Consider the following 19,082-nt stretch of genomic DNA (forward strand, 5'->3'; position numbering starts at 1 on the left):
CTACTCTGGGTGCCTCCAATCTGGCAGAAAGGGGTCTTGGTTGTTAGGAGGCCCACATGAGATTCTGGACAGAGTGCTGTAGAAAGTGTGTGGGAAGTGCATGACGTGCATGCAGTGTTGACACTATGACATACTAACTGCAGTCTCTGGACCTGGCCCAAATTGACTTCTAAGAACGCTACAGGCCAGGAAGTCACACAGTTATAACAAGACATTTCATTTTGAGTTTAAAACTGTTCCATTCTCTGATTAAAATCTACTAGACTTTAACTGGCAGTGGAGTTTAACTGGAGTTCCTTGGTCGATCTTACAGGCCAGTCTCCCTCCGGAGCCACAGCGAAGCTTCTACACCGAGGGGCACCCTCTCAGAGTGGCGGTGCCATTCTAGCCCACAGCAAAGAAGGTCCCCAAATCCTGTAGTCTGACTCCCTGGCTCAGTGAGGTCTGTAAGCACAGCACAGAGTTGCCAGGAAGAAGGCCTTCCAGGCTCAGGCAGGCACTGAGGGACAAGCTGTGCTCTGCCTTTTTTTTTTTTTTTTTTTTTTGAGACGGAGTCTCGCTCTGTCACCCAGGCTGGAGTGCGGTGGCCGGATCTCAGCTCACTGCAAGCTCCGCCTCCCGGGTTCACGCCATTCTCCTGCCTCAGCCTCCCGAGTAGCTGGGACTACAGGCGCCCGCCACCTCGCCCGGCTAGTTTTTTGTATTTTTTAGTAGAGACGGGGTTTCACCGTGTTAGCCAGGATGGTCTCGATCTCCTGACCTCGTGATCCGCCCGTCTCGGCCTCCCAAAGTGCTGGGATTACAGGCGTGAGCCACCGCGCCCGGCCTGCTCTGCCTTCTTGATTGATAGATAAGCCTTATGGAAACTACTCTATAATTAGAACAGAAATGAAAAATCCCCAGAAATGTTATCAATTTACAGTAAGAAAGGCTACAGGAGACTGTTCAGAAATGGCAACTGGCAGGGACAGAGTGAGAATGTACAATCCCTGAAATAACACAACAGTGCTTTCCCAATAGGTCAAAATTCACACTCAAGACCTCAGCAGCCTAACTGAGCTCCAGGAGATGAACTGTTTGCATGACGGATGCTTTTATGATGTGGAGTCACCTAAATGAAGGCATTGCCACATTAAGAATCAGATGCTGGCCGGGCACAGTGGCTCATGTCTGTAATCCCAGCATTTTGGGAGGCCAAGATGGGTGGATCACCTGAGGTCAGGAGTTTGACACCAACCTGGCCAACATGATGAAACCCCGTCTCTACTAAAAATACAAAAATTAGCCGGGCGTGGTGGCGGGCGCCTGTGATCCCAGCTACTCAGGAGGCTGAGGCAGGAGATGGCTTGAACCTGGGAGGTGGAGTTTGTTGTGAGCCGAGATTGCGCCACTGCACTCCAGCCTGGGTGACAGAGACAGACTCCTTCTCAAAAAAATTTTAAAAAAAGAATCAGATGCACATTTTTCCAAATAAAAATGTGATATAAGATGAAGTAAAAATGGTTACTCTCTGAGCTACGAAGCAAATATTCAAAATGTCTACCATGGTTTTCTTCCTTAAAAAAAGATTATTTTCATCAAATTTAGATAACTTTTCAAGCTCCAAATATACTTACAAAACCACTTCATGCAACGTAAGAATGTTTGGGTGCGGATTCAGGCGCCTCAGTGCTTGGATCTCTCGTAGGTTGTTGACTTGCTCAATACTATCGTGTAGGTAAAAATGGATAGCTCATTCACAGTTTAGGTCAACTTCAAAATTAGAGTTACTTATTATCCAGGATCACCATTTTAAAACTCACAAATATTTCAAGCAAATTAATCAGCTTTTATATCTCCCATTAGAAGCTAAAGTTAAGCTCTACCTCACTGCTGCATTAAAAAATCAAGGTTCTTATAGCTAGAACATATGTTAAAATTTTTCCCATCTAAGATCCTGAAAGAATACTTGGTAGTTTATTTTACAGATTAACAAACATAAAAACAGACATTAAAACTTATGATTAAATTTATTAGTAAGATTAATAATTAAGATTTAGTCTTCAGTTTATAGATACACTATCTGAAAATGAGCATTTCAAAGTTCCAAGAAAAGATCAATCCCTCTTTTTTTTGAGACAAAGCCTCACTGTCATCCAGGCTGGAGTGCAATGGTGCAATCATGTCTCACTGGAGGCTCAGGTGATCCTCCCACTTTAGCTTCCTGAGTAGCTGGGACCACAGGTGCATCCCACTACGCCCTCTCAAACTCCCAGGCTCAAATGATCTGCCCGCCTCAGCCACCCAAAGTACTGTGATTACAAGCCAGAGCCGCTGTGCCCGGCCTCTTTCTTATCTTTAATGATACTGTACTCTTTTCAATTGCTTTTTTTTTTTTTTTTTTGAAACGGAGTTTCCCTCTTGTTGCCCAGGCTGGAGTGCAGTGGCGCGATCTTGGCTCACCGCGACCGCCGCCTCCTGGGTTCAAGCAATTCTCCTGCCTCAGCCTCCTGAGTAGCTGGGATTACAGGTGCCTGCCACCATGCCCGGCTAATTTTTGTATTTTTAGTAGAAATGGAGTTCACCATGTTGGCCAGGCTGGTCTCAAACTCCCGGCCTCAGGTGATCTACCCACCTTGGCCTCCCAGAGTGCTGGGATTACAAGTGTGAGCCACCACACCCGGCCCTCTTTTCCATTTCATTCACCTGGTGACAAGCACTCTCTGGGCAGGTGTGTCTTATTGCAGGCTCTTCTTTATGAAGACCGCTCTGCCAATACAAATCATGTCAATACAGTGCAATCAGGTCCAAGGCCTGAGGCTGGCTGTCACTGCCCTCTAGACAGACCTCTTTTGAGAATGCCACTTCACCACAGTAGGCCTATGGGGTCACACCTAATTGAATAATTCAATTCACCAGAAACTGTCATCTCAGGCTCCAAAAGGAACTAATTGTGGGACTACTTTTTCAATTGGCAAATTCTGTTCTATCAACTTTTAACATATAGTGGAAAGCTCAACATTTTGTTTGGTTATTTGAAGAGTAATTTTACCCAGCAGTATAGGTGTAGTTTTAAATCAATATGGCTGAGGCTGGGTGTGGTCGCTCACGCCTGTAATCCCAGCACTTTGGGAGTCCAAGGTGGGTGGATCACCTGAGGTCAGGAGTTCCAGACCAGCCTGGCCAACATGGTAAAACCCCGTCTCTACTAAAAATACAAAAATTAGCTGGGCACAGTGGCATGTGCCTGTAATCTCAGTCACTTGGGAGGCTGAGGCAGGAGAATGGCTTGAACCCAGGAGGTGGAGGTTGCAGTAAGCCAAGATTGTGCCATTGTATTCCAGCCTGCCCAACAGAGTGAGACTCGATCTCAAATAAATAAATAAATAAATAAATAAGTCTGAATATTTTAAGTCACTCTCATGTTAGCCAACAAATAGAAACCTGATTTTTTTTTTTTTTTTTTTGAGACGGAGTCTCACGCTGTTGCCCAGGCTGGAGTGCAGTGGCGCGATCTTGGCTCACTGCAAGCTCCGCCTCCTGGGTTCACACCATTCTCCTGCCTCAGCCTCCTGAGTAGCTAGGACTACAGGCGCCCGCCACCGTGCCCGGCTAATTTTTTGTATTTTTAGTAGAGACGGGGTTTCACTGTGGTCTCGATCTCCTGACCTTGTGATCCGCCTGCCTCGGCCTCCCAAAGTGCTGGGATTACAGGCGTGAGCCACCGCGCCCGGCAGAAACCTGATATTTAAGAAAAGCCTGAAAACAGAATAGCCTGAAGAGTCTAAGAATATTTCAGACTAAAAGTTCTAGCCCTCATTTTCATTACTATCCTGTATTTCCTCCCTCACATCCAAGTTGGTATTCAAAATGTTAACAACTCGCACCCCAGATCCACAACCAATCAGAAAAGACACAGCTGACCATGCTGGAGCCGGATCCTCAAGGTGGCCAGAACTAGGGAGTGCTGAACAAGGGGGCCAGGTGACACTCAGGAGTGTCAAGACAGCAGCTATTTACCAATGAACACAAATCATTCAATATTCTACAACACACAGAACAGAAAAAAAATAATAATTCCAGGCCAAAATGCCAACAGTGTTGAGACAGAGAAATCCTGCTTCAGGTGGAAAGAGCTAACAAGCTAGCAATAGTTCCAATTTTTGAACACCCAATCCGAAAAACTTAGGTTTTAGAACTGGGCAGCCAAACAGCCATACTATTTAGACAAATATCCACTCTTCTCATCTGTAATAGGAAAATCAGTTATCACACCCCAAAACATATTTTGCTTATTGGAGACAGGATTCTTTCATATCTCCACAGGCATTCACTGAGAAATAATGAACTAAGACAAACATTTAGAAAGGCACATTTTCCTGGATATTGCTAGATACCGGGATCTAGCAATTGTTCAAATAACAGTGATTAATAAAATTCAAATCAACTCTGTCCCCTCTATTAAAATCATGAAAAAAAAAAATCTAAAAAAACCTGGAAGTAACTACTTTTCTTTGCCTTGCAGTTGCTTTGAATTTTGTGCTTAGGTGACATTCAGTTTGTTTTTGTTTATTGTTCTCTTGGAAACAAAATATCACAGAACTGAACGTAAGAGGAATGCAGGCAGTCTTTGCTCCAAAAAGAACCAGACGACGGCCGGGCGCGGTGGCTCACGCCTGTAATCCCAGCACTTTGGGAGGCCGAGACGGGCGGATCACGAGGTCAGGAGATAGAGACCATCTGGCTAACACGGTGAAATCCCGTCTCTACTAAAAATACAAAAAACTAGCCGGGCGAGGTGGCGGGCGCCTGCAGTCCCAGCTACTCGGGAGGCTGAGGCAGGAGAATGGCGAGAACCCGGGGGGCGGAGCTTGCAGTGAGCCGAGATCGCGCCACCGCACTCCAGCCTGGGCAACTGAGCAAGACTCTATCTCCAAAAAAAAAAAAAAAAAACCACAAGAACCAGATGACGTTTACCATAAGTGGAATCTACAAATGGAACAAATTATGATCACCAGGACTCAGACTTCTAAAAAAAATTTAAAGATCGGCCAGGCTCATTGGCTCACACCTGTAATCCCAGCACTTTGGGAGGCCGAGGCGGGCAGATCACGAGGTCAGGAGATCGAGACTATCTTGGCTAACACAGTGAAACCCCACCTCTACTAAAAAATACAAAAAATTAGCTGGCTGTGGAGGTGGGCGCCTGTAGTCCCAGCTACAGGAGAATAGCATAAACCCAGGAGGCTGAGCTTGCACTGAACTGAGATCACGCCACTGCACTCCAGCCTGGGTGACAGAGCGAGACTCCATCTCAAAAAAAAAAAAAAATTTAAAGATCAATTATGAAATTTCTTTTTTTTATTTTTTTTAGACGGAGTCTCGCTCTGTCGCCCAGGCTGGAATGCAGTGGCCGGATCTCAGCTCACTGCAAGCTCCGCCTCCCGGGTTCATTCTCCTGCCTCAGCCTCCCGAGTAGCTGGGACTACAGGCGCTCGCCACCTCGCCCGGCTAATTTTTTATATTTTTTTAGTAGAGACGGGGTTTCACCGTGTCAGCCAGGATGGTCTCGATCTCCTGACCTCGTGATTCGCCCGTCTCGGCCTCCCAAAGTGCTGGGATTACAGGCTTGAGCCACCGCGTCTGGCCAATTATGAAATTTCAACATTTCATTTTATTGGATGAATTTTATGGAAAATAAGTTTATCTAACCATTACAATCTACATGAAGAACATCCTCAAAGTGAAGGGAAGGGGAGGAAGAAATGGTTATATTAATATTAAACAAAATAGACTGCAAAATAAGGATTACTACTACTTATGATTTCATGATGTTAAAAAAAAGAGTCAATACATTAGGAAGCAATGACAATTGTAAATGTGTATGTGCCAAATAAGAAATTTTTTTTTTTTTGAGATGGAATCTTGCTCTGTCATCAAGGCTGGAGTGCAGTGGCACGATCTAGGCTCACTGCAACCTCTGCCTCCCAGGTGGAAGCTATCCTCCTACCTCAGCCTCCTGAGTAGCTGGGATTATAGGTGCCCACCAGGCTATTTTTGTATTTTTAGTAGAGACAAGGTTTCATCATGGTGGCGAGGCTGCTCTCGAACCCCCAACCTCAGGTGATCCACCCGCCTCGGCCTCCCAAAGTGCTGGGATTACAGGCGTGAGCCACTGTGCCCAGCCTGAAGTATAATTTTCATGGCATAAAATTCAGCTATTGTAAATGAGTTTTAGGACATTTATACAGCTGTGCAACTGTCACCACAATTCCATTTCAGAACACTTTCATCATCTGTTGGGAGGTTTTTGATAACAACTAATAAAAATAAAATATGGCTATTTTATCAAATAAGGCTGTTTCAATTTCCAGTTTTATTTTGTGTCAGATTTGGTAACTGTGTTTTTTGAGGAATTTGTTTATCTAACCTAAATTGTCATATTTATTGGCATACAGTTATCTGTAATACTCTCATTATTTAATTTTTTTGGTTTATTTTTTTTTTTGAGGTTTTTTTTTTTTTGTTTTCTTGCCCTTGTTGCCCAGGCTGGAGTGCAATGGCACAATCTCGCCTCACTGCAACCTCTGCCTCCCAGGTTCAACTGATTCTCCTGCCTCAGCCTCCCGAGGAGCTGGAATTACAGGTGGCCCGCCACCACGCTTAGTTAATTTTTGTATTTTTAGTAAAGGCAGGCTTTTGCTGTGTTGGCCAGGCTGGTCTCAAACTTCTGACCTCGTCATCCGCCCGCCTTGGCCTCCCAAAGTGCTGGGATTACAGGTGTGAGCCACCGCGCCCCGCCTATTATTTTTTAATTCTGTTGGAGACAATGATGTTTCTGGTGTCTTGCTCTGTCACCCAGGCTGGAGTGCAGTGGCATGATTATAGCTCACTGCAGCCTTGAACTCCTGGGCTCAAGCCATCCTCCAGCCTCAGCCTCCCAAAGTGCTAGGATTATAGGTGTGAGCCACCATTCCCGGCCTATTTTTAAAATATCTAACTGTAGTGATCCTCTTTTTCATTACTGATGCTGGTTGGTGACATTAGTGTTGATGTCTTTTTTTCTCCATCAGCCTTACTAGGAGTTCATCAATTTAGTTAATCTTTTTAAAGAGCCATCTTTTAGCTTTGTTGATTTTCTCTATTTGTTTTCTATTTCATTGATTTCTGTTCCTCTTTACTGTTGCTTTTCTCTCACTTAAGATATTTAATTTACTCTTTTTTTTTTTTTTTTTTTTTTTGAGACGGAGTCTCGCTCTGTTGCCCAGGCTGGAGTGCAGTGGCCGGATCTCAGCTCACTGCAAGCTCCACCTCCCGGGTTTACGCCATTCTCCCGCCTCAGCCTCCCGAGTAGCTGGGACTACAGGCGCCGCCACCACGCCCGGCTAATTTTTTTGTATTTTTTAGTAGAGATGGGGTTTCACCATATTAGCCAGGATGGTCTCGATCTCCTGACCTCATGATCCGCCCGTCTCGGCCTCCCAAAGTGCTGGGATTACAGGCTTGAGCCACCGCGCCCGGCCTTAATTTACTCTTATTCTTCTACCTTCTTAAGGGGGATATTTATTTATTTATTTATTTATGAGACAGAGTCTGTAATCCCAGCACTTTGGGAGGCTGAGGCAGATGAATCACTTGAGGTCAGGAGTTTGAGAACAGCCTGGCCAACATGGTGAAACCCTGTCTCTACTAAAAATATAATAATCAGCCAGGCATGGTGGCAGGTGCCTATAATCCCAGCTACTTGGGAGGCTGAGGCTGATGTGCCTTGAGGTCATTGCTTGTTCCACCACTTCACCGTGACTCCATCTTTTTATCACTATGAATGATGTTATAATAAACATCATTGTGGGGGGGGGGACTTTCCCCACAAGGAAAACTTCTGGACCAATTTCACTGGTGAATTATTTCAAACATTTAAAAAAGAAGTACTCTTACACAAACTTTTTCAGGAAAAAAGGAGGAATGAACACTTCCCAACTTGTTCTGTTAGGCCTGAAAAACTTTATACCAAAATCTAACAAAACATTTTTTTTTAAAGACAGAGTCTCACTCTGTTGCCCAGGTTGTGGTGCAATCTCGGCTCACCGCAACCTCCGCCTTCGGGATTCAAGCCATTCTTGTGCCTCAGCCTCCTGAGTAACTGGGATTACTGGCATGTACTACCACACCCAACTAATTTTTGTAGTTTTGGTAGAACAGAGTTTTGCCATGTTGGCCAGGCTAGTCTCAAACTCCTGGCCTCAAATTATCCACCCATCTCAGCCTCTGAAAGTGCTGGGAATACAGGTGTGAGCCACTGCACCCAGCCGCAAAACCTAATAAAGACTTTTTTTCTTTTTCTTTTTTTCTTTTTTGAGACAGGGTCTTACTCTGTTGCCCAGGCTGGAGTGCAGTGGTGTAATCACTGCTTACTGCAGCCTTGACCTCCTGATCTCAAGCCATCCTCCCACCTCAGCCTTCCAGGTGGCTGGGACCACAGGTGTCTGCCACCATGCCCAGCTGTTTTTTATTTGTAGAAACAAGGTCTCGTCTTGTCCAGGCTGGTCTCAAACTCCTGGGCTTAAGCCATCCTCCCACCTCAGCCTCCCAATGTGCTGGGATTAAAGGTGTGAGACACCTCACCTAACTCCCTAACAAAGACTTTTATATAGTAAGAAAAGTATAGGCCAAGCATGGTAGCTCACGCCTGTAATCCCAACACTTTGGGAGGCCAAGTCTGGCAGACTGCCTGAGGTCAAGAGTTCAAGACCAGCCTGGCCAACATGGCAAAACCCCATCTTTACTAAAAATACAAAAATTAGCCAGGCATGGTGGTGCGCGCCTGTAATCCCAGCTACTTGGGAGGCTGAGGCAGGAGAATTGCTTGAGGCAGAGGTTGCAGAGAGCTAAGATCACACCACCGCGCTCTAGCCTGTGCCGCACAGTGAAACTCCATCACGGAAGGAAAAAAAGTAACCCTTATGAGTACAAATACAAAAATACTTGACAAAATACTATCAAATCCAGCAATATGTAAAACTGATCGCATGTTATGACTAAGTGGGGAATCCCAGTTATACTGGGAATGCAAGGTTGAGTTATTATTCAAAAATGAATAATTTTTGCCACAAAGCCCAGCTAATTTTTTGTATTTTTAGTAGAGACGGGGTTTCACTGTTGTTAGCCAGGATGGTGTTGATCTCCTGACCTCATCATCTGCCCGCCTCGGCCTCCCAAAGTGCTGGAATTACAGGTGTGAGCCATCGTGCTCAGCCTTTTTTTTTTTTTTTTTTGAGACAGGTTCTCACTCTATCACCCAGGCTGGAGTGCAGCTGCATGATCTTGCCTCACTGAAGTCTCCACCCCCGAGGCTCAAGCAATCCTCCCACCTCAGCCTCCCAAGCAGCTGCGACTACAGGTGTGTGCCACTACACCTGGCTAATTTTTGTATTTTCAGTCAAGATGTGGTTTCACCATGTTGTCCAGGCTGGTCTTGAACTCCTGGGCTCATGTGATCAGCCCACTTCAGCCTCTTAAAGTGCTGTGATTACAGGCGTGACACACTGTGCCCAGTTGGTTTTATTTTTTAATAGAATTAATGAGCTATACTCCTAGAATCCTCACAGGAAAAAAAAAAAAATGAGCTGATTCTAAAATGTATATGGATGTATAGAGGACCTAGAGTAGGCAAAATTGTCTTTAAAAACATGAAGAGGCCGGCCATGGTACCTCACACCTATAATCCCAGCACTTTGGGAGGCCAAGGCAGGTGGATCACCTGAGGTCAAGAGTTTGAGACCAGCCCGACCAACATGGTGAATCCCTGTCTCAACTAAAAATACAAAAATTAGCTGGACGTGGTGGTGGGTGCCTGCAATCCCAGCTACTCAGCAGGCTGAGGCAGGAGAATTGCTTGAAACCAGAAGTCGGAGATTACACCATTCCGCTCCAGCCTGGGCGACAGAACGAGACTCTGTCTCAAAAAAAAAAAAGAAGAAGAAAGACTTTTAATATCTAACTTCAACATTTACTTTTGAGCTACATTAATCAAAACAGTATAGTATTGGCATAATGACAGTCAAAAAGGGCAATGAAACAGAATAGAGAGTCCAAAACAGACCTACACTTTTGCAGTCAATTAGCTTTCGGCAAAATAATCCACTGAGGGCAAAGAAAGTCTTTTTTTTAACAAATGATACTGGAACAACTGGATATTCATTTGGGGAAAAAAAAAATGATGCTTGATCCCTACCGCTCACCATTCACAAAAATTAATTTAAGATGGATCACAGATCTAAATGTAAAAAGTTAAAATGATAAAGATTTTTAGAAAAAAATACAGGAGAATATATTCACAACCTGTAAATAGGCAAAAATTTATTCTAAGACAGAAAGCAAAAAACAGTAACCACAAAAAATTCCATAAATTGGACTTCACTGACATAAAACACTTCAGCACATGAAAAGATGCCATAAAGAAAATGGATAAGCAAACCACAGACTTGGAGAAACTACCTGTAAAACACATCTGATAAAAGACGTCTATACAGAATATATACAGAACTCCTAAATTCAATAAAAAAGCAAACAGCCTAATGTTTTAAATTATTTTTTCTTTTTTTCTCCCTTAGGATAGCTTGTTTCTTAAGGTATAAATTTTTTAAGGGGCAAAAACTTGGACAGGCAGTTCATAAATGAAGATACATGAATGGCCAGTAAGTACATGATCAAGTGTTCATCATTAGTCATCAGGGAAGTAGAAACTAAAACTAGCAGGAGATAATCCATACAATCACCAGAATGGCTTAAACTTAAAAGAATAACAACATCAAATGCTGGAGAGAATAGGGAGCAACTGGAACTTTCATTCTTCGCTGGTGGTAATATAAAAAGCTACAGGCCGGGCACGGTGGCTCACCCCTGTAATCCCAGCACTCTGGGAGGCCAAGGTGGGCGGATCATGAGGTCAGGAGATGGAGACCATCCTGGCTAACATGGTGAAACCCCGTCTCTACTAAAAAATAAAAATAAAAAAAATTAGCCAGGCCTGGTGGCGGGCAACCTCTGCTCCCAGCTACTCGAGAGGCTGAGGCAAGAGAATGGCATAAACCCAGGAGTTGGAGCTTGCAGTGAGCCGAGATAGCCAGCCTGGGCGACAGAGGGAGACTCTGTCTCAAAAAAATAATAAAATAAAAAAAAAATAAAAAGCTACAATCCCTTTGAGAAAAGGCTTGTCAGTTTCTTATAAAGTCAAACATATACCTACCCTTTGACCCAGTGATTCTGTTTCTAGGTAACTGCCTAAGAAAAAATAAAAACATACAAAAAATTAGCCAGGTGTGGTGGTACACGCCTGTAGTCCCAGCTACTCTGGAGGCTGAGGCAGGAGAATCGCTTGAACCCGGGAGGCGGAGGTTGTAGTGAGCTGAGATCATGCCAATGCACTCCAGCCTGGGCAACAAGAGCGAAACTCCATCTCAAAAAAAAAAAAAAAAAAAAAAGAAAGAAAAAATGAAAACATATATGCACAAGTAGAATTTCTATATTTCTTTAGTTGTTTTTTTGAGACAGGGTCTTGCTCTGTCACCTAGGCTGGAGTGCAGTGGTGTGATCATGGCTCATTGCAGCCTCAACTTCCCAGGCTCAAGCAATGCTCCCATCTCAGCCTCTCAAGTAGCTAGGACTACAGGAGCGAGCCACCATGCCCCGGTCTTTTTTTTTTTTTTTTCTGTAGAGAAAAAAAACATACTAAAAGTCTTTCTTCATAAGACATACAGACCAGGCTGTATGTCGCCCAGCCTGGTCTCAAACTCCTGGGCTCAAGCAATCCTTGCGCCTCAGCTTCCCAAAGTGCTGGGATTACAGAAGCAAGCCACCACACCCAGCCTAAGAATTCGAATTTCATAGCAGCTTTATTCATGGAAGCCCAAAGCTGGAAACTATCAAAAAGTCCATTAACAGGAAAATGGATAAAGAAATTGTGTTGTAGTCACAGATTGTAATGAATGTTGCTCAACATTAAAAAGGCATAAACTGGCCAGGTGCGGTAGCTCACATCTATAATCCCAGCACTTTGGGAGGCCGAAGCGGGTGGATCACCTGAGGTCAGGAGTTCAAGACCAGCCTGTCCAATGAAACCCCGTCTCTACTAAAAATATAAAAATGAGCTGGGTGTGGTGGCACAGACCTGTAGTCCCAGCTACTCAGGAGGCTGAGGCAGGAGAACTGCGTGAACCTGGGAGGCAGAGGTTGCAGTGAGCTGAGATTGCACCACTGCACTCCAGCCTGAGCAACAGAACAAGACTCCATCTCAAAAAAAAAAAAAAGAGAGATTAAAACTACTGAATAACAGTCACGATAAATCTCAAAGACATGATGCTGAGTGAAAGGAGATGGACACAAGAGCACATGCTAGTGATTGCCTGGGATGGCAGCAGGAAACTGAAAAGGAACAAGGAAGAACTTTCTACGGTTCTTTGTTCACATCTTGATTACTCGAGAATATCCATTTGCCAAAACTGTACAGATAAACAATGTGCACTTCAAGGTATACAAATTTTACCTTTAAAAAACTGTATAATGTTATAGATTGCATGTTTGTGTCCTCTAAAATTCACACGTTGAAACCCTAAACTCCCAGTGGGATGATATGAGGAGGCGGGGCTTTTGAGAGGTAATTCGAGCACATGGCATTAGTGGCTCTAAGAAATGCCAGAAAGACTCTAGAGAACGTGTGTCCTCTCTCTCTCTCTGCTATCTGTCATTTGAGGACAAAGCAAGAAGATGGCCACCTGCAAATCCTAAAGCAAGCCCTCGCCAGACACCAGACCTGTCTGCCAGCACCTTAATCTTGCACTTATCACCCTCCAGAACTGTAATAAATAAATGTCTGCTGTTTAAGCCACACAGAATACAGTATAATTTGTTATAGCAGCCCAAACTATATGGAGACATAGCATAATGACCAAGTAGAGGAAGGACACTGGGTGGAGGCATACATCAAATAAAAATCGCAGGCTTGCTGATTCTGGCTGCTGGATACCTAGGGTTACTGTTCATTTTGTGTATGTTTGAGGTTTTTCATATTATATTCTTTTAAGTAAAAAAAAAAAAAAAGGCTTTTAGAGAGACTCATAAATTCCTTGCCTTTCTTTTTTTCTGTTTTTTTTTGAGATGGAGTATCGCTCTGTCACCCAGGCTGGAGTACAGTGGCGCGATGTTGGCTCACTGAAAGCTCCGCCTCCCAGGTTCACGCCATTCTCCTGCCTCAGCCTCTTGAGTAGCTGGGACTACAGGCGCCCACCACCACATCCGGCTGATTTTTTATATTTTTAGTGGAGACAGGGTTTCACCATGTTAGCCAGGATGGTCTCGATCTCCTGACCTCGTGATCCGCCTGCCTCGGCCTCCCAAAGTGCTGGGATTACAGGCGTGAGCCACCGCGCCCGGCCCTTTGTTTTTATCTATAACCTTACACAGCAGACTTTTTGTTTTTGTAAAAGTAATGTGAGGACTGCTTAGAGGTGTGACTTGAGAAAAACCATGTACCACATCTAGACCTGACAGTGGCATCAGCGTCTGCAGCTGGGAAGAACAGTGGGAAGATCACTGTATAGGAAGGACCTACACAGACTGGACTCAGACTGGGCTCCACGACGTGTAGGTAGCAATGGGCCGGGTGGGGAACTTGTTCTCTCAGAATTTCAATTCCCTAGACTGAAAGATGTAACAATGCATCTTCCTCCCAGGGCCCCAGTCAGGATTCAATGACATGCATATAATTCACCTAGTACTGTTCATGACACCAGATATGTAGTGAACAACTGCGGTAATCTTACTATTATTATCATCTCACTTCCATCTCCAAAATAGTCTTCAAGCTCTCCTAACTTGTATTATCTGTTATGGAAAAACTGATTTACACAACAAGTTGCTTTTTACGGTATGCCAGCACTGCACTAAGTGCTTCATCTGCATTATTTAATTTGACCCTCACAACAACCTTACGGGGTAGATAACTGTGGTTATCCCCATTGTATAAATAAACAGAGGCACGGAGAAATTATGGAATTGTTCAAGATCGCATTAACTAAAGTGGAAGAGCTGCTAGTTCTGACCTTTAGAGTCGGAGCTAGTTACGCTATGCTGAACCCCAGGTTTAGCAGACTTGTGCCAATGTCACCGCCTCGGGGCACAAAGGGAGATCCCGCAAATACCAAGACTACGTTTTTTTTTTTTAAGAGACTCACTCCATTTCTTCTATTTCTATAGGAAAAATATAGACTAAAAGCATAGCAAAAGAGAACCATTTTTTGTTGTTGTTTTTGAGACAGAGTCTTGCTCTATTGCCCAGGCTGGAGTGCAGTGGCACAATCATGGCTCACTGCAACCTCAACCTCCAGGACTCAAGCAATCCTCCCACTTCACTCTCCTGAGTAGCCAGCGCTACAGGCACCACCAATGCCCAGCTAATTTTTTTATTTCTTTTTTTGGTAGAACGGGGTTTTGGCATGTTGCCCAGGCTGGTCTTGAACTTCCAGGCTCAACTGATCCGCCCACCTTGGCCTCCCAAAGTGCTGGGATTACAGGTGTCAGCCACTGTGCCCAAAGAGAGCCTATTCTTCATTGTGTACTTTTGGCGAGTGTTGGTGGAGGAAAATTCTGAGGAGATACCAGAAAAGATACCAGAAGGACTCAGTTCTGTTGAGGCCTCAGGCAAGTAACTAACCTTCTTATCCCTAACTAAGGCCTTGAGCGACTCAAAAGGCAAACAACGCTCAGGAGTGAAAGTGCCCTCCCTGCCACAGTACTAATCCATTATGTGTATTTTTTTTACCTTTACCTTTCTTTAACTTCACATTAACTAAGATTACTGCAAAAGCTATCCATTTCTATTTGAATTAAAGCAGAGGAAAGGAGCAGAAGTAACACTGGAGGGGCTAGGGGTCAGACGCTCCAAATATCAACCTCGTGCTGCCCAAGTGACTCAGTGCGACTTTCTGCTACTAATGCTTCACATTCCTCACACCACCCACACAGCTGTGCAAGGCGACTCTGAGGATTCATTTACACAATGATAAGTAAGCAGAAACGGATTTGTGTGTGTGTGCAGTTACCTAACGGACATGGTTTCCTGGTGGTGAGGCACATCCTGGATCTGCTTTCTGCCAAATCCCTTACACACCAAAAGTGCCTGGTCCAGCGGAATTTTGGCTTCCTTGTCGAGGAAGGCAGAGTGAGACAGGGTCTCACTCTGTCGCCCAGGCTGGAGTTCAGTGGCACAAACACACCTCACTGCAGCTTCACCTCCTTCCTGGATTCAAGAGATCCTCCCACTTCAGCCTCCCAAGTAGCTGGGACCACAGGCACACACTACCGCGCCCGGTTGATTTTTTTTTATTTTTTTGTAGAGACAGAGTTTCCCTTTGCTGCCCAGGCTGGTCTCAAACTCCTGGGCTCAAGCGATTCTCCCACCTTGGCCTTCCAACGTGCTGGGATTACAAGGCATGAGCCACCATGCCAGGCCAACCTATGGGATGTGTTCTAATCAACTGCTTTTGAAGTTAAAGGCAAAGAACATAAATTGTTTCTGAAATACAACAAATGATTGTGCATACAGTAAGGAAGGCCATCATCCACTGCACATTTACCATATGCCCCACCTTGTTAGTTTTCTGTTCATTCCTTTGCTTAGTCCTCAAGCACTCATGACAAGGAAGACAAGATTCAGGTGGACCAGGCACTTTTACTGTGTGAGGACTCTGGCAGATGGCAGACTCAGGATGTGCTTCACCGGGAAACCATGTCCCTTAGGTAACCGCACAATCTTCCCAGGGGCTGAGGAGGTATGAGAAGGAACTTCAATAAACTGAGCATTCTTGACCCATTAGAGAACTGCTGCTTAGAACATTCTATACTTATTTGAAAGAGGCTGGACCCAGGACTGTAATCCTAGCACTTTGGGAGGCCAAGGCAAGTGGATCACTTTGAGCTCAGGAGTTCGAGACCAGCCACAACATGGCGAGACCCTGTCTCTACAAAAACACAAAAATTAGGCTGGGCACGGTGGCTCACACCTGTAATCCCTGCACTTTGGGAGGCCAAGGTGGGCAGATCACTTGAGGTCAGGAGTCCGAGACCAGGCTGGCCAACATGATGAAACCCCGTCTCTACTAAAAATGTAAAAATTTGGCTGGGCGTGGTGGCTCAAGCCTGTAATCCCAGTACTTTGGGAGGCCGAGACGGGCGGATCACGAGGTCAGGAGATCGAGACCATACTGGCTAATATGGTGAAACCCTCTACTAAAAATTACAAAAAACTAGCCGGGCGAAGTGGCGGGCGCCTGTAGTCCCAGTTACTTGGGAGGCTGAGGCAGGAGAATGGCGTAAACCCGGGAGGTGGAGCTTGCAGTAAGCTGAGATCCGGCCACTGCACTCCAGCTTGGGCGACAGAGCGAGACTCCGTCTCAAAAAAAAAAAAAAAGTAAAAATTTGCCGAGTGCGGTGACGCACGCCTGTAGTCCCAGGCACTCGGGATGCTGAGGCAGGAGAATTGCTTGAACCCGGGAGGCAGAGGTTGCAGTGAGCCAAGATCATGCCACTGCACTCCAGCCTAGGTGACAATGTGAGACTCTGTCTCAAAAAAAAAAAATTACAAAAATTAGCTAGGCATTTGGTGGCTCACGCCTATAGTCCCAGTTACTCAGGAGGCTGAGTCTGGAGAATTGTTTGAGCCCCAGAAGCAGAGGTTGTAGTGAGCTGAGGTCACACCACCGCACTCTAGCCTGGGCGACAGACTGAGACCCTGACTCAAAAAAAAAACCAAAAAGCATCACACCCTACTGTTCAAAGTCCTGTACCAGCAACTTTGGGTCAAAGGTGGCTGTTTAAGGACGTCTGTTCTTGTTTTTTTAATTTTTGTAGAGATGGGGTCTTGCTATGTTGCCCAGGCTGATCCTGAACTCCTGCGTTCAAGCAATCCTCCTGCCTCAGCCTCCCAAGTAGCTGGAATTTCAGGTGTGAGCCACAGCACCCAGCTGTCTGCTCTTTAGATACGGGATCATCAGTACACTGTGCATCAAATTCTCTCTCATCAGTGGTTTACAAGTAAAGATGCAGTCAGGGAAAGAAAGAAACACAGCGAATGCAGAATGCGTAGAGAGGAAGAAGTGCTAGAAGAGAAGGAGCAGAACACCTGGTGGCTTCCGTCTTCCTAGTGACAGGTAAACTGCCAGATGCACTGGGCAGTGAAGAACAAGGATTTGCCTTAGCAGAATCTGGGTTCACATCTGGCTCTGCCCACCCAGTGATCTAGAAAAAATGTCAAATTACCTCACATCTCTAAGCACCTATCCTCATGTACAAAACAAGGATAACTACCCCATCCAGATGTCATGAGGATGAAATTACTGTTCTTGGCCAGGTGGGTGGCTCACACCTATAATTCCAGCACTTTGGGAGGCTGAGGCAGGAAGATCACTTGAGCCCGGGAATTTGAGGTCAGCTTGGGCAACACGGTGAGACCCCACCTCTATTTTTAAAGTTAACTAATTAATCAAAAAATGAAGGCTGGGTATAGTGGCTCAGGCTGAGCGTGATGGCTCAGGGTGGGCACAGTGACTCATGCCTATAATCCCTGCACTTACATTATATTAATATAATATTAATATATTAATTTATTCACAGTTAAATTGCAAGGACCTCTACTACATTTAGACTAAGGCTGCATTTACAGAAGTCCAACACATGGCCAGGCACAGTGGCTCATGCCTGTAATCTCAGCCCTTTGGGAGGCTAAGGCAGGCAGATACCATGAGGTCAGGAGTTCGAGACTAGCCTGGGCAACAGGGTGAAACCCCATCTCTACAAAAAACACAAAAATTAGCCAGGCGTGTGGTCTGCTCCTGTGGTCCCAGCTACTCAGAACACTGAGGTGGGAAGATCGCTTAAGCCTGGGAGGTGGAGGCTGCAGTGAGCTGAGATCGAGTCATTGCACTCCAGCCTGGATGACAGGGTGAGACCCTGTCTCAAACAAAACAAAACAAAACAAAAACAAACAAAATAAATGTGCTGGGCACGGTGGCTCACACCTGCAATCCCAGCACTTTGGGAGGCCAAGGCGGGCGGATCACTTGAGGCCAAGGAGTTCAAGACCAGCCTGGCCAACAAGGTAACACCTGATCTATACTTTAAAAAGATAATAATTAGCAGGGCTTGGTGGCACACACCTGCAGTTGCAGCTACTAGGAGGCTAAGTCACAAGAATCGCTTGAACTGAGGTGGCAGAGGTTGCAGTGAGCCAAGATTGCACCACTGCACTCCAGCCTGGGAGACAGAGTGAGATTCTGCCTCAAAAAAAAAAAAAAAAAAAAAATTAAATGGATCATAAAGGGTTCACTTCCAAGCTCTCTATCCTGTTCCATTGGTTGATATATCATTTTTTGTTTTTGTAATTAAAAAAAAAAAAGAAATCCAACACATATATAACTTTTAGGAACATACAGACTGTTTAAGGTGAGACACACTTTTGAAACTTAAAAACTTTTTTGTGGTCATTCATCACTGATATTACAGTAAGACTGGATATGAGTAAACTCCAGTATGGTAAACATAACATTAGCACATAACCCTCACTGTCCAAAGAAATCTGACTGTATCTTACACTTTATTAAATTAATAAAGTTCCCTCCTAGTAGTAAGTCTCCATTATTGATTGAAACCTGGATGTGTGTTTGGTCCCAAGTGCATCTCTGGCAGCCTACCTTTCAAAGCGCTGCTTCATTTGTTTACATGCATAGTAGTTTCCATCTCTCAGGCTTTGCATCTTCATAACTTCAGAAAACGTTCCCTCTCCTATTTTGCCAATTGCTTTATAGTCTATAAATAAAAATGATTACAAAAATAAAATGTTATTTATGCATATATTTGTATTCACTTCCAGACAGCAAACTTTTAATCTATAATGTAATTTAACAGCAATATACTGAGAATTGTTTCTCCTATCTTTGTAAGGTTTAGTGGTCCCCTCAACTTTAGGGGAAGTTGGAACAAAGCATCATTTCCTCCCAGTCTGTGCCCTCCCTTGGATAGCAGGAACCACCTTACCTGGATCCTGGCCAGTG

At 44.7% G+C, this 19,082-nt stretch overlaps 1 protein-coding gene across 50 annotated transcripts in view; it reads right to left on the bottom strand.

Annotated features, from left to right (window-relative positions):
- MOK (MOK protein kinase) overlaps positions 1-19,082 on the bottom strand; it is an 86,049-nt gene that overhangs the window by 45,064 nt on the left and 21,903 nt on the right. For 27 of the 50 annotated variants that reach the window (XR_012416148.1, XM_073998283.1, XM_073998282.1 and 24 more), the window contains exon 2: positions 18,723-18,837. The exons of 1 other annotated variant lie outside the window; for it this stretch is intronic. Coding sequence is in view for 24 of the 49 variants with exons in the window: in XM_073998262.1 (XP_073854363.1) it covers positions 18,723-18,837 (115 nt within the window). In the remaining 25 variants the exon portion in view is untranslated. Of the gene's footprint in view, positions 1-1,616; positions 1,707-15,623; positions 15,799-17,155; positions 17,272-18,722; positions 18,838-19,082 lie in introns of all 50 variants that reach the window. 22 more of the 50 variants (XR_012416145.1, XR_012416147.1, XR_012416146.1 and 19 more) reach the window with 3 other exon arrangements.

Source organism: Macaca fascicularis, chromosome 7, assembly GCF_037993035.2.
Source record: "Macaca fascicularis isolate 582-1 chromosome 7, T2T-MFA8v1.1".
Lineage (NCBI taxonomy): Eukaryota > Metazoa > Chordata > Mammalia > Primates > Cercopithecidae > Macaca > Macaca fascicularis.